The 15,971-nt window shown below is 40.1% G+C and overlaps 1 protein-coding gene across 5 annotated transcripts in view; it reads right to left on the reverse strand.

Annotated features, from left to right (window-relative positions):
- The window catches only part of plce1 (phospholipase C, epsilon 1), a 62,034-nt gene that overhangs the window by 12,746 nt on the left and 33,317 nt on the right, over positions 1-15,971 (reverse strand). For 3 of the 5 annotated variants that reach the window (XM_077550265.1, XM_077550264.1, XM_077550269.1), the window contains 17 exons: positions 11,226-11,377; positions 10,977-11,144; positions 6,820-6,965; positions 6,602-6,749; positions 5,103-5,213; positions 4,916-5,025; positions 4,725-4,844; positions 3,948-3,989; positions 3,017-3,145; positions 2,743-2,879; positions 2,369-2,475; positions 2,117-2,241; positions 1,270-1,414; positions 1,041-1,205; positions 514-628; positions 246-405; positions 55-177 (listed from right to left, as the gene is read on the reverse strand). In XM_077550265.1, the coding sequence (XP_077406391.1) occupies positions 55-177; positions 246-405; positions 514-628; positions 1,041-1,205; positions 1,270-1,414; positions 2,117-2,241; positions 2,369-2,475; positions 2,743-2,879; positions 3,017-3,145; positions 3,948-3,989; positions 4,725-4,844; positions 4,916-5,025; positions 5,103-5,213; positions 6,602-6,749; positions 6,820-6,965; positions 10,977-11,144; positions 11,226-11,377 (2,203 nt within the window). The remainder of the gene's footprint in view (positions 1-54; positions 178-245; positions 406-513; positions 629-1,040; positions 1,206-1,269; positions 1,415-2,116; positions 2,242-2,368; positions 2,476-2,742; positions 2,880-3,016; positions 3,146-3,947; positions 3,990-4,724; positions 4,845-4,915; positions 5,026-5,102; positions 5,214-6,601; positions 6,750-6,819; positions 6,966-10,976; positions 11,145-11,225; positions 11,378-15,971) is intronic. The other 2 variants (XM_077550267.1, XM_077550266.1) reach the window with 1 other exon arrangement.

Here is a 15,971-nt window from a genome sequence, read left to right on the forward strand (position 1 = left end):
ATGAATGAAGTCACTTCAGTCAATGATTGGATTGTAAAAATCGCAAGCATCTACCTGAAAGACTTGAAGAGTTCCACAAACTCGATAAAGCTCATGGTGCTGTCAGAGATCATAAGGTTCTGGAAACCTTTGAAGCAGCCTTTCCCACGCCCGTGCCACGACCTGCTGCTCCACGCCCTGTTCATCACAAATACATTCACTAAGTAGTCGACAGTTGATCTTTGGCTGACCGCATGTTAACATACCCGGGCTGAGCCTTGCTAGTCCCCGAAAGAACTGGAGAGGATTGTGGGCGGGACGGGTTGGAGCTGGCCATGCTGGAGGACGATGAAGAGGAGGAGGAAGAGGCAAGCAATCCAGGACTTCCTTTCGAGGCGAGGGAGAACGGGCCGGGGAAGCTGTCGTCTGTAGAAGGTGAAAAACATCAAGGCTAAACATGAAGGCATTTCACTTGATGAGGCCTCCGATGTTCATCTTCGGCTCATTTTCAAACTCTGAAGAAGTCGAGGTCACCTGGATCTTCTTGGTCTATGCTGTCCGACTCCGGTCCATTGCGATAGAATCCCTCTTTGCAGCTGCGAGTTTTCCTGGAAGCCATCTCGTCATCGGTGGCATCCCCGCTGTCTCCCTACAAACGTAAAGTCAACTCGATTAATTAACTCTTTGACTGTCAGACGTTTTCAGAAAAGGGATGCCGTGGGTGCCAGCCGATTTAAGCATTTTTGACTGATCTTTCAAAGGTCCACAGAAAAATATGTGTTTGGACTATGGAAACACACATACTACCAAATGAAAGATTGGACTCTCATCTTTCATCAGAAAAAAAAGTTTGTTTCTACCTTATTCCGTTTTTCAGTAATCAACAATAGAAAATGGTTAGTTTCACCTCTGTTTTGAAAAAAAACGTCTTTTAACGTTTTTGGCACTCCTCCATAGGATTTTACTAAACGTTATTTAACGTTTTTGGCAGTCAAAGAGATAAATGCGAACTAACCATCAAAAATGGCCGACACATTTTCACCAGCAGAGGGACTACTAACCCTAACAAGGGCCTTCTTCTTCTTCTTAGCCTTGTCATTGATTCCAAGCGGGCTGCTTTTGGTGGTCCCCGATTTATCCCCTCCACTTGCACCCATGTTCCACCTGCGGCCACCAAACAGCTCGATGGCGTGGGCCAGCGTCGGCCCTTCATATCGACATTCCTCCTGGTGAGCAGAAGAACAAAAATTCAAGGAACTGATATGAATTGAAACGGATGAAACGACATACCTGATACAGACTAACGTACTGCCTCCTGAGCCACTGCAAGCGCTGATCCGGAAACTTCTTCAACTTCCTGGTGGCGTTCACCAACTCTGACAGACCCTTGTGAAGCATTTGTGCAGTTTGGTTGGGGGCCACAAAGTGCAGCAGTCTGTTGGATGTGGCACAGGGTCAAGAGGGGTGTCAAAATTATTTTAATTTAAGGGCCACTTTCACCCAAATGGGCCCAGTATGTCTTTGACTGCCAAAAACGTTTAATAACGTTTAGTAAAATCCTAAGGAGGGCTGCCAAAGACGTTAAAAGACGTTTTTTTTTTTTTTTTTCTGGAAACGGGTAGAGGAAAGCCTTGGCCAGCTGTGCTAAAAGTACCAAGCAGATCTAGTTAGTATAATGACTAATGTCAATACATTTAGTTTTTTTTGGGGTGGAAATAATTACAAGTACATTTAGAATTTTTTCCATTTCTTGACAAAAATGAATACAAAATTTTGCATCAAATCCAGAGTAACCGCAAAATTTCCGACCATCATTGAAGTGCTCATCAATACAACTAACAAAATTAGCAACAAAAGTTCATTTTAGTGAAAAACTGAAGTTTGTGTTCTGTCAGATTGAGACCCCTGATGGGCCGGTTCTGACCCGGGGGCCATATCTTTGGCACCACATGCATATATTGTATCCAGGGTGTCACGATACACTTCCTTTACACAAATTCTGCCCGGATATGTAAACTGATTAGCATAAACATAAAATTTAAAAAAAGGTCCAATAAGAAAACAAATCTGTAAGAAAGACGAAAAAGAAATATACATAAAATTGAACGTACAGTAATATAGCTAAGCAAGTGTCGACCTGTTGTCGGTGGTCGTGAGGCCATAGAGGAGGCTGAGGCCGTTCTCCTCCACCGTCATCTGGCTTAGTTTGTTCTGCAAACAAACAGCGTGGACGTCCACTCCCTGGTGACCCAGAAACACGGCCTGAAAGCGCAGACGCGCACAAAATTACCAATCCGCTCTTCTTTTTTTTTTTTTTTTTATCAACCAAAAAAAACAACAACAATTCTGTCATATACTCGGGGAAAAATAAGAAGTGGATTTTCAAGACCTTCACCACTCCGAGGTCCAGCAGACCTTCTGCCAGTCCTGCCACTACAGTCTGTCCCAGTCCGAGGGGTTGCTCCGCGGGGGTGACGCCTCCATTCTGAGGCTTCCCTGCAATACGTTTACAACATGTTTGCCGCAGGAAATTGACACTGGCCTCATATTGCTATTTACAACGAGTTACAGTAAACATGAATTCATTTGACTAAACTGAATGGAGAAAAGGTGATTAAATGGAACTCAATTACTTCGGCTTTACAATGCGAGCCCGAGGACATTGTGACCTTTTTTCCTTGAGCTCCTCTTTCATTTCAAAGTTGGCGACAGTTCCAATGTTAATAAAAGCGATGTAGTAATAATAATAATAATAATAATCACCCCAAGTGAGTGTGGTGTTGTCGGGCTGGAGTCTTAGCAGACAGCGGGCTGTCAAGTGGCTGTCCTGGTCGTAGTGGATGACGGTGGCGCCTTGCAGGAGGAACTGGTGAACGTCTGGTTGCAGGGACAACACGTACCTTAAAAAAAAAAAGAAAAGAAAAGAAAAAAGTTTGAATTGTGTGTCATCTGCACTATGCGTGTGCGTAAGAGTGTTTGGACTTTTCTTGACTCGTAACTTTCCTTCCTCCTTTTCTTAATTTCGCTCGCCTCTTACCAAGGAATGAGCTCGGTGCCGTGGCAAAAAGCTCTGTGCGTCTCTTCCGTGCCCTGGAACTCCATCTCGTTAGCCGCGGGCTCTGATGACAGGTCGCCTTCGGAATCGGACAGGTCGCCCACCATGAACCTGGAAATGCAGCACAGGGAGAAGATGAGCTACATTCAGGCTCATGTAAATAATTCTGTCTGTACAAACAAGGCATACCATTAACTCATTCAAACCCAAAAACGTACAAATACGTTTTTTAATACTTTGTCCTTCACTCCCAAAAACATATTTGTTTTTTTTATGCTTGATAAAACTTCTGACATGAAGAGTTTGCTCAAAGCAAATGGTAGCTATTATAAACAATGGCCAGCAGGTGGTAGCAGAGTATAAGAGATCAGCCAGGGTCATGTTGCAACAAGCTCTTTTTGACAGTGTTTTCAACAGGTTTGTGAATAATGATGAAAATTAGCTATATTCTAATGCTAATTGCTGGGAAAAGGAAACATATAGAAATATGCTTTTTTTTCTTGGTGAAAGAAGAGACTCTAATCTTTCTTTTGGTAGGTTCTGTGTTTTTATAGCAATAGAACACAATATTCTGTGGACCTTGCAAAATCAGTCAAAATCCAGTAAAACAGCCAGGAGCGAAGGGGGTTGCTTCAGTGAACATGGGTGGGAGGGAATGAGTTAAAAGTCTTTCGATACATTACATTAAGCACAATGCTCCAAAAAAAACACAAAAGGGAACATGTTTAAGGTAAGATCAAGGTAACATCCACAATATGGCCAAGGGCATCAAAATGCAAAAAACGTCAACAACATCCAAGTGCGGACGCGTCATGCCTCATTGCAAAAAGATTCACGGCTATGAACAAGCCGGAAATTCAGACCATGCTGATGTTAGCTGGCGATGTTCATGAAACTGGAACAAACCACTTACGAGACAGGTTTTGATTCTTGTGACATCTTAAATGATTGGGAGCTGGAATAGTAGATGTTTTTTTGGAGGAAAAAAACACAAATGACAAGATGTGAGAGAATGAGGAGAGTAAAAAAGAAAACTCTGGATAACGGCAAAAGAAACAAAACTCAAGTCCACTCGTTATCCTGTGCGCTAACATCAACAATAACTCAAGTCAAAGAAAGCAGATCCAGAAAGCAGGGAAGATTAAGCAGGGAGGGAATCGTGTCCAAATTCCTGCCGGTGTCACCAACTGTGCGCCATCGGTGCCGTGAAAAGGAGCAGAAGTCTGCTCCTTCCTGGCCTGACGGGAAATGAACCTGCTAGCTTTTATTCTCTTGGACACCGCGACGTCTTCTGCGCTCATAAACAACCTGCAATTCGTTTTGCCAGAGCCGTCATCGTTATCACGTTTTCGAGACTAACCTGGAGTCTTTTAAACAAAACGTGACAATGTATCATCAATTTCCGTTGAAATAAAAAAATCTTGTTTTTTTAATGAGGAAAATAAAAAGTATAAAAACATAACACTATTCGATTGAATGTAAAGAACAACTTCTTTTGACGTGCACGACTTGGCCACTAGGGGTCAGTATAATACAGTCATACAGGCACAAATGAAGAAGAGTTTCACAACTACTGTGAGTCGGTAAGATGCTAGTCGTTTTTCGCGAGGGATAAAAAACTATTTAAGAGATTCTATCCATTAGCTCGTCTATGATATTTCACATTCTAAATCGTCACTCCGATACTGACTGGTAGCGGCAGCGGTCCCTGAGGGAGTTGTTTCTGGAAGCTGGAGCTGGACCAGAAGACGAAGAAGGACTGCTGGAGGCCTCATCAGGATCCTCTGCCTCCAAACTGCGATTGCATGATCTGGAAACCAAGTGCGCTGTTAACACTACTGACTATGCAAGGATAAAATCCAGTTTCAAGTTGTGACGTACCGAATAATCTGCAGAATGTTGCTGACGGTGGCTTCTTTCTCCGGGACGTGAAGACCGTCAGTGCCGGCGCGGGACAGGAAGTTGTGCTGGCCGCTGTAGTCGGAGACAAACTGGAAAAGGAGGCAGAGGGAGAGTGAGCGGGGTCAAATGAGGGACGAGCACGAGCACGCACGGTCGAGTGTGAAACCTCGATGGAGTCGTCGGTGTGATCCGCGGGCGTTTCAAGACGGATGATGCTGGCGGTGCCGTCTAATGTGTCACTAAGCTCCTTCAGGAACACCCCGCAGAAAGGTACCACCTATGTTTGGAGAGAAAACATTTGCATGGCTCAAACAAAAACACTAAAAGAGGCGCTATATTTACTCTCTTGCATTTACATAAGTCACTTTTTGGATACATTGCACTTTGTTAGGTCATGTGATGTTCGCAATGCGAGCCCGAGGGCATTTTGACGTCATTTTCAGTCAAGACGAGAGGGGGCACGTTAAACACATAATTGCAAAAAAATAAATAAAAATCGCCTTTAGTTCTCCTTAAACTATTCCACTCCCAGCCATTTTCACTGAAGCAACCCCCTTCGCTCCCGGCTGTTTTACTGGATTTTGACAGATTTTGCAAGGCCCACAGAATATTGTGTTCTATTGCTATAAAAACATGGATCCTACCAAAAGAAAGATTAGAGTCTCTTCTTTCATCAAGAAAGAAAAAGTACATTTGTATCTGTTTCTGTTTTGCAGCAATTAGCATTAGCATATAGCTAAGTTTCATCATTATTCACAAACCTGTTAAAAACACTGGCAAAAAGAGCTTGTTGCAACATGGCCCTGGTTGATCTCTTATACTCTGCTGCCACCTGTTGGCCGTTTTGTTGTTGTTGTAATAACTACCATTGCTTTAAGCGACCTCTTGAGGTCCGAGCCGTTTGTATGCTCTAGCATAAACTAAACATTTTTTTAAAACGTATAAACACGTTTTTGGGATCAAATGAGACAAAGGTCAATTAATCCTTCAGTGTTTCTTGAGCGCACTAAGCTAACACTGATGAAATTCATAAGACGTTAACGTTGACTCACTAAAAGTTGCACGTACAAATCTGATGACTGAAATAAGTCTTCTTTAATTTAGTTTTTTTTTTTAAACTTTAATATTATTATAAAAACTTTAATATTATTATAAAAACTTTAATATTATTATAAAAACTTATAATATTATATTATAGTTATATTATTTCATATATATTACTTATTAATTATTATTTATTGCTTCTATTAACTCTTTGACTGCCAAAAACGTTAAATAACGTTTAGTAAAATCCTATGGAGGAGTGCCAAAGACGTTAAAAGACGTTTTTTTTCAAAACAGAGGTGAAACTAACCATTTTCTATTGTTGATTACTGAAAAACGGAATAAGGTAGAAACAAACTTTTTTTCTCTGATGAAAGATGAGAGTCCAATCTTTCATTTGGTAGTATGTGTGTTTCCATAGTCCAAACACAAAATTTTCTGTGGACCTTGAAAGATCAGTCAAAAATGCTTAAATCGGCTGGCACCCACGGCATCCCTTTTCTGAAAACGTCTGGCAGTCAAAGAGTTAACAACCGAGGCTTCACCTCGCTCCTCCCCGACATTCAAAGACGATCGTCTCATGCTCAGACGACAGAATCGAAAGCATTACAGCCGACTCACCTTGCATCCTGGGATATTGAGCGCTCTGGTGACGACCTTCTTATACTCCGAGGAGGTCTCGTGCTGCGCCATGGCGTCCTTCAGGCTTCTCATGGTCTCGATGTCGGACTGGTCCATGAACTGCCACATCTTCAGCACCTTGCGGGACCTGCAAAGCGGTCCAAACACAACAATTTTAGGTACAGCCGTTGCGGCTGTGCCGAGCGAGTGCGTCCAACCTCAGTCCTGCCAAAAACTCCATGACGCCGTTGTAGTTGCCCATATTCCAACAGCACTTGGCCACATGGACCAGATAGGAGAACACGTCCCTCTTCTCCTCCATGGAGCTAGCAGTCAGCACCAGCCATGTGACCCATGAACTCACCTGCGGGGCAGGTACACACGCGTGAATACAAGACTAGGTTGGACATTTACAAAAAAAAAATTAACCCTGCAAATTATGGAGGACCATAACTGCCAAAATACAAAATGAATAAATAAATAAATATAATTCAAAAATTAAATCCAAAAAATAAATATTGATAGAAACATAAATAAAAATAAATAAATAAATAAAAGTAAATTACAAGAACATTTAGAATTTTTTTCCATTCCTTAACAAAAATGAATTCAAAAATTTTGCATCAAATCCAGAGTAAGCGCGAAATTTCAGACCATCATTGAAGTGCTCATCAATACAATTAACAAAATTAGCAACAAAAGTTCATTTTAGTGAAAAACTGAAGTTTGTGTTCTGTCTTCGCGGGCCAGATTGAGACCCCTGATGGGCCGGTTCTGACCCGGGGGCCATATCTTTGGCACCACATGCGTATATTGTATACAGGGTGTCACGATACACTTCCTTTACACAAATTCTGCCCAGATATGTAAACTGATTGGCATAAACATAAAATTAAAAAAAAAAAAAAAAGGTCCAATAAGAAAACAAATCTGTAAGAAAGACGAAAAAGAAATATACATAAAATTGAACGAGATTCAAAAAGTGGAAATAAATACAAAAATAAATATATAAAGAGAATTAAATATCAATCAATAAATAAAAACGCTGTGCTCTCACATTTACTTATTTCATGCTGCAGACGCTCTGTTAGGTCGAAATGTTATTCATATGAAGGGGCGGTCCTTAGTGTGTCTTGGGTTGGGCTATTTATTCTATTTATATATTTATTTCAACATTTATTTTATATAAATTTTTACTTTTACTTATTTATTTATGGATATACATTTTATTGTTTTTATTTCCATTTATACATTTTTTTATTTATCAAATTTTTAAAATTATATTTTTTATATCCATTTTTATTTTCACTTTTTGTCATTTATTTATTTTAGAATTTTGGCATTTCCGGTCCTCCATCGCAAATATTTTGTCGCTTAACAAAACAATCCATTTTTGGGCAAAATTGTCGAAATCAGTGTCAACGACTACAAACACGCACTTTGAATGACATCCAAATAAAACTGTGACATGTGTTGTGTTTGCATATTTCATGTTGGTTTTATTTCCCGTTATCTACGACCAGCGAGAAGGGTTCGCGGGCCCCTAAATTCCAGGCAACTACGCGTACGTCCCAAATGAAAACATGAGATCATCATTATTTATCAGCTGCATCGCACTGACTAACCTCAGGAAGTCACAAAAGACACTCTCTCTCTCTCACATACAGCTCTCTCACACTCACACCGAGCAAACTATGAGCTATCAATCAGGCCGCTTCTCCGTCTCGAGTGTCTCGTGAATGTATGCGTACCTACACACACACACACAAAGAACTTGCTAACCCCCCCCTGGTTACCGGTTACGTAACAAGCCCGCCGTGAGCCACAAATGAGCCAGGATCATTCAGAGAGACGCGAACGACAACATCCAGCCATGCGCGAACGGTTAGGAAAGTTACTGCGATCATCCTAATCCTTGTCCAAACGGTCACATTTAACTTGCTCAATGCAATATTTACTCCAGCTGACAAATACAAAAACGATTTCAATGAGGTCAGGGGTGTCCAAACTTTTCCTTCCACGTCTGCGTACAGAGAAATTGGAGGATTATCCAGCTTTATTAAAAAAATAAAATAAAATAAAAACAGTTAAGCAATTATGTATTAGTTATTTAAGCTTTGTTTTGTTTTTAGTTAAAGGTGATAAGAAGGGCTAGGTTTAAAAAAATAATAATAATCGATGTTGAATGGAAACATCGAAAACAGCCACTGATTTTGAAATAACGTACATAACTGTCCATTGAATCTATTGAGTGCAGTTTGTGATACAATTCTCAGACTAATTAAAACTCTTTGACTGCCAAAAACGTTAAATAACGTTTAGTAAAATCCTATGGAGGAGTGCCAAAGACGTTAAAAGACGTTTTTTTCAAAACAGAGGCGAAACTAACCATTTTCTATTGTTGATTACTGAAAAACGGAATAAGGTAGAAACAAACTTTTTGTTCTGATGAAAGATGAGAGTCCAATCTTTCATTTGGTAGTATGTGTGTTTCCATAGTCCAAACACATAATTTTCTATGGACCTTGAAAGATCAGTCAAAAATGCTTAAATCGGCTGGCACCCACGGCATCCCTTTTCTGAAAACGTCTGGCAGTCAAAGAGTTAAATTGGATAATTTCACAAAAGACGGACGGGAATCACCGTGCCAGTTTATACATATCTCTAAAATGTAAGCCGCACATGCGCAGTTTCCCAGCAGTGTGAGTGCGGCCACAAACACGGTTTCACCGAAACGCCCTCGCCGGCATAAGGCGAAGCTCTGTCAGCAGCCGGCTAGCGTTACTCAAGTAATTCAGGGCAGGAGATCCAATGCGAAAAGTGACACTTGCCTCACACACACACACACGCGCGCAGGCTACACACTGATCCGCCATCACTTTGATGTGGTGTGTCTGTCGCCGTCTGGGCATGTGTTATAGTTGAGCTGCGAGGGTCAGACTCTCCTTTGATGCACGTGTTGCGTAACCGTTGATGACGCGGCGCTATTGCAAACTAACAACAAACTGCAAAGCATATCTTGCAAAAAAAAAATAAAAAATCATCTTTAAATAACTGTTGAAATTTATTCCCACTCATACAGCCAAGTCAGTTTATGGCCTGTGCGATTTAAGACTGTTTGACACTGTTTACAACTTCGGCCTTCCTCCTCGCTAATGGTTGTTTCCGGCGCCGTTTGTCATACGAACAAGCCCAACCTATTACACCAAAACATAATAAAATCTATGCCTTGAGATACAAATGACCCAACTAATAAGTTCTTCGAGTTGGATTCCTGCAGTTTACTGAGTCGGTTGTGAAATTCTTCTTCATGTGTCTCTTATGTCTGGATTATACTGCCCCCCGGTGGCCAAGGCGAGCACGCCAGAAGGAGCAGCACATTGTTGAATTGAATTGAAGCAACAACAAAAAAAAAGGGTCCATGTATGGAAGTCAAAAATGCACATACGGGGAATTTTGTGTTCTTTCGGCGTCTCCCGGTGCCTTTAATGAAAAGTACGCAAGGTGACATCATTGCCTTTCAATCTCTGCCTCACTTCCCCATTTTTTTCCTCCCCTCCACCCGTGTTTATTCAAAGACTCACTCGCCAGGCACGGCGAAAGAGCGTTCTCGCCTCAGCGGACTCGCACCTCCTTGCTGGCGTTCAGCCAACAGTTTCAAATAGTGGTTCGTAGTAGGGCTGTGCAATTAAAATTTAAATTAGCACATTCCACAATTACAAAATCAGCATAACCCAAAAAAAAAAAAAGATTATAATACTAATTTTGAGTTGTTTATATTTACACATTTACACCTTTCAAAATTTCTAAAACAACTAATAATTTTTTTTTTTAATCATCCAAAAGGAATTATAGTGTTTTAAATAATTGTATTGGTCTTATATTTTTTTCATTTAAACATTTTCTTGTTTTGTACCAAAAAATAAATGATCATCTTAATCGTGATTTCAATTATGACCAAAATAATCGCGATTACTATTTTCTTTATAATCGAGCCGGGCCTAGTTAGCACTTAGCAGCGATAGCACAAAACCTTTTGGCTTTTGCGAGAAAATCAAAAAATAAATGTCAGGAAAAGCCTACTAGAACAACTGAACTTTATTTGGGGTTAATCAGATGCACTTTTTTTTTTCTTCTTCTTCTTCAGAAAAAAATAATAATAATCAGATGCACTTTAAATGGTGGCATGTATGGGCTGACTTAAATTAAACTTGGGGAAAACAGTGGGTGTGCACACTTTTGCAACCACATTAGTTATTTATTTTTACTTATTTTCTTTTTAAATCGAATAAAACGTATCCCAAAAAAACTAGCATTTCAACAGGGATGTGTCGACTTTTTATATCCACCGTCTTGCGCCTCATAAATGTCTGACCTCATTGAACCGCGCCACCAGGTCCTCCACAGCATTAGTGCGCTGCGCCGTCTGCGTGGGCATGTTGGGGGCCGACAGGGAGGCCTTGAGGTTGGGGTGCCGCCTGCTTTGACTCTCCGGGCTGCCCAGGTCTCGCGTCAGAAAGCACAAGTAGTCCAAGGGAAACACCTGCGCCGGGAAGAAGCAGAACGCTTAACGCAAGTGTCAAGATCCCGATGTCGGGCGTCAGGAATGTTTTTCCGGTCCCACCCGCTGGTAGAGCTGCTGCTCCTGCTCAGTGAGGATGCAGGCGATCTCCTCGGGGAACTGCACCAGGTGCCGCAGCTCGGCCAGCTCCTTGCTGATGCCGCTCACGCTGGCGGGGAGAGCGCTGCTGGTCATGCTGTTGGCCAGCTGACGCTCTGTGTGTGTGTGTGTGGGGGGGGAGACAAGAGACACAAGATAAGACAAGGTTGGACATTTAGGAAAGCAGACCTCTCCTATAATTGACGCCATGCCTGGTCACATTTTTTGCTTTTGATTCAATGGCCATTGTTCTGCTCCGTCTGCACCTTGGCCACCAGGGGGCAGATTTTCATAACTGAACAAGAGAACTGTCAATAACATAGGGTGTCCTTATTTAAAAAACACACGATTTCCTGCCCAATTCCGCATTTTAAAGTCAACATTTTTTTTTATCACCTGCCGGTTCTTGTGTTTTGTGATTTCCGTTCCATTAATACAAAGCATCCACGGACGCGACGAGCGCCACATGAACGCGAGTCCTCCCTTCCAAAACGGAGGACCGCACTATTGTCCTGTTTTTATTCATATTCACAATCGGCGCTTTCTGGATGAGCCGTTTGCTGTAATGAGATGCGCGTGAAAGAGAGCGCCGGCCAAACAAATGACACGCACCGCCTTCTGCTCATTGTCAGCACGCGGACGCGCACATCAAAAATGAAGCTTCCATACACAACGCAGGCAAACACACTTGCGGACTGTCCCCGGCAACCCTTGAAATGGTTGGCGGGTCGCCACGGCAACGGCGTCGCTCTCGGGGAAACCAAATCTCCTTACTTTTTATATACTGTATATACATATACTATTATATTTATTAAATGAATATAATAATACAAATAATTGAAAATAAATTTCTACAAAATTTTGCAAGTAAACTTTTCCAGATGATTTTTCTGCACTGATTCCGAATCTGCCCTTGTTTTTTTCCCTAGTATAATAAATAAATAAAAATTTATTTTGTATTTATATTTACTTATTTTTTTAATCTATATAATAACATTAACAACAGCTGGCAGATTTATAACATCTTTATAATAACATTTTATTTAGAGTAATTTATTCAAAATTATTATAAATTTAATGTAAATGTATTCTAAAATTTAACTCTTTGACTGCCCAAAACGTTAAATAACGTTTAGTAAAATCCTATGGAGGAGTGCCAAAGACGTTAAAAGACGTTTGTTTCAAAACAGAGGTGAAACTAACCATTTTCTATTGTTGATTACTGAAAAACGGAATAAGGTAGAACCAAACTTTTTTTTCTGATGAAAGATGAGAGTCCAATCTTTCATTTGGTAGTATGTGTGTTTCCATAGTCCAAACACATCATTTTCTGTGGACCTTGAAAGATCAGTCAAAAATGCTTAAATCGGCTGGCACCCACGGCATCCCTTTTCTGAAAACGTCTGGCAGTCAAAGAGTTAATATATATAAATTGTATTTATATTTTTTTTTCTAAATTATTATACATTTAATATAAATTTATTATAAAATGTATTAAAAATAAAATTGATTATAAATACATTTTATTTAAATTTATTTATTATACTAGAATAAAAAACAAGGGCACAAAATCACCTGGAAAAGTTTACTTACAAAATTTTGTAGAAATTTGTTGACCAATTAATTATTTATCCCTCATCAATTTATCGGCAAGCCTCTTTGATTTGGAAAACAGAGGCCGCCTCAAAGGAGATCTATGAATTTCATGACCAGCCATTTATTTATTCATTCCTTCTTTGCTTCGGAGAGACAATCGACGTCCTCACCCAAGACGGCGACGACGCGCTCTCGAGAGGCTCGGCGGAAAGGATGAAACGCATTTTGTCCCAAGATGCGGCTGTACGTGTTCCGCCTAATGAATACAAATGCAGCTCGACATTTGTATTTACGCCCCTTGACCTTTCTGGCCAGGAAGTGCGAGCCCCCCTCCCCCGCTGAGAAGAATTTAGAATAAACGTGATGTTTATGCATCGAGGCCTATCGCATTAAAATGGCCGCCGCTCTAAATGCGAACATCCTACTTGGTAAAGCGATCATGAAAGAAAATGTCACGCTGTTCTTACCGGGAAAGAATATTTTGAGGCAAGTGTGGGTATCTCAGAGGATATTGATTGCATTCACTGATTTATTCGTGCGTTTCTGCAACAGGGACTTATTAAACTATATATACTCGGGGTATCAAAATTTGTGTGTTAATTATTATTTTTTTAAGTTCTTTTGACCGGCCCTTACTTGGAAAGCCTGTACTGGGGGGATTCCAGTTGCATCGCACCAGAAAAAAATAATAAAATAAAAATAAAATGATTAATAATGCATATATTTGTGGGGACTGGGGTCAAGTTGTATTTTACAATTTTAAAAAGTGACTTCATGTTCAAGATGAGCTAGCTCTTAATATGAAAAGAAAAATGCACTGAGCTGTCACCAACGTCTTACAAATGCAATTCTGCCATCTAGTGGCAGAGAAATGATCAACAGAAATCAATATCACACTCATTTAAATTTTAACTCAATTTAATGAATTATTATGAAATGACTAATGTTTTTTTTCACTTTTGTTTAGAGTATGAAAACAGCATAAAAAATATATATTTTGTAAATTTTATTGTTCATTTTGAGCAGATATCAAATTTGCAATGACCTCATTCGCTCCCAAAAACGTATAAATGCGTTCTATTTTAAACAATGCTCCTAAAGACGTTTGTTTAAAAAATAATAATTATGCAGCTTCAGAACTGAATGAACTGCAATGGTAGTTATTACAAAAATGGCCAGCAAGTGGCAGCAGCAGAGTATAAGAGATCAACCAGGGCCAAGTTGCAAAAAAGCGCTTTCCCCCACTGTTTTAAACAGATTTGTGAATAAGGATGAAATTTAACTCTATTCCAATGCTAATTTCTGCAAAACGGAAACAGAAATATACTTTTTTTTTTTTTTTTTTTCCTGATGAAAGAAGAGACTCTAATCTTTCTTTTGGTAGGTTCCATGCTTTATAGCAACAGAGCACAATATTCTGTGGACCTTGCAAAATCAGTCAAAATCCAGTAAAAGTTAATGAAATAACTATTGAAGTCATGTGATTAACTCTTTGACTGCCAGACGTTTTCAGAAAAGGGATGCCGTGGGTGCCAGCCGATTTTAAGCATTTTGACTGATCTTTCAAGGTCCATAGAAAATTATGTGTTTGGACTATGGAAACGCACATACTGCCAAAAAAAGATTGGACTCTCATCTTCCATCAGAAAAATTTTTTTGTTTCTACCTTATTCCGTTTTTGAGTAATCAACAATAGAAAATGGTTAGTTTCACCCGTTTTGAAAAAAACGTCTTTTAACGTCTTTGGCACTCCATAGGATTTTACTAAACGTTATTTAACGTTTTTGGCAGTCAAAGAGTTAATTAAGATTAAAAATGTTAATCGTCTACCACCCCTAATTATATACAGTATTGTAAAACTCAATTTATACACCAAGACTGGAACGTGGACTAAGCAGACAAAACTAGAGAGTGAAATAATGAGACCAACCCAACTCGTGATGGATGTTCGGGTTGATGAATGTTGCGCGTGTTGTGTTCACAAATACCATCCACTCAATATCAACTAACAATGGACTCATACTCAAGTGCTGTTAAGGGACTATTGGAAAAAAAAAAAAATAATCAATAGGGCAGGAAATGAAAAACTTTTAGAGTGGTCTTGCCTTGATGGCTTTGTGCATCATAACTTATTCATACCAAGTAAAAAGCACTCGTTGCGATCCAACAAACAATTGACGCCGATGCCCCCCCCAAAAAAAATGTTCAAAATCATCATCACTTATCGATTCATCTCACCAGGTGGTCACCGAGAAGAAATGAACATTTTTCCAAGAAAATGTCAGAGCGACCTCGGTCCCGACTCCAGTACTGGGAAAGCTCTTTTTATAACAGCTAGTTCCTCGCTTGCCCCCCCGTTGATCTGTCGGTCTAGCGTCTAGTCCTTGGAAGATAACACATGCGCTCGAAAGGAGTCCACTCGCACCCGCGCACGCGTTCCCGCGACACATTGTAAACAGAGTTATAAGAGGACGCGTCTGCATGCGCGTCGCATTCAAATCGACGCGTCGCTGTTACCTTTTGGCGGCCGATTTGAATGCGCAAGGCACGTTCGCAAGCAAAATGGAGTCAAGTACAAAATGACATTTCGCCCTTGTTTTTTTGTGTATATTTTTCTATAAAAGCGAGACCTTGTGGCGGGTGCACGACGCGCCGTCACATCCAGCGTCGGTGTCGGCGGGTCAAAACCTGCACGGCAACACGGTAAAAACAGAACCTGGATACTGTATGGATATTTTTTTTTTCAAATCCAAACTAATCGAATCAAAACTATTTGAATAATCAAGTCATCGTTAATAAGAGACGTTCTTTTAATTAAATTTGTCCAAATCCTCTGATGTCAGCCTGTCGACAGTAATTAGGGCCCGAGCAGTGTCCGATTCCGAAATAATTTGCATATTTGAGGGCCTGGCAAAATTAATTGATTTCAGTCGTCCTTTATGTAACATGTGCAAAGTTCTATTTTTACTTCAGGAAAAAAAAATGACTGAACCAATATCTTGAATCAGTTTCAATAAATAAATAAATAAATAAATAAATATTATTATTATTATTATAAAATATTTGACAGTCACTAACTTCTCATTGCCACGAGGTGTTGACATTTTTCATCAT

This window comes from Vanacampus margaritifer, chromosome 18, assembly GCF_051991255.1.
Source record: "Vanacampus margaritifer isolate UIUO_Vmar chromosome 18, RoL_Vmar_1.0, whole genome shotgun sequence".
Taxonomy (NCBI): Eukaryota; Metazoa; Chordata; class Actinopteri; order Syngnathiformes; family Syngnathidae; genus Vanacampus; species Vanacampus margaritifer.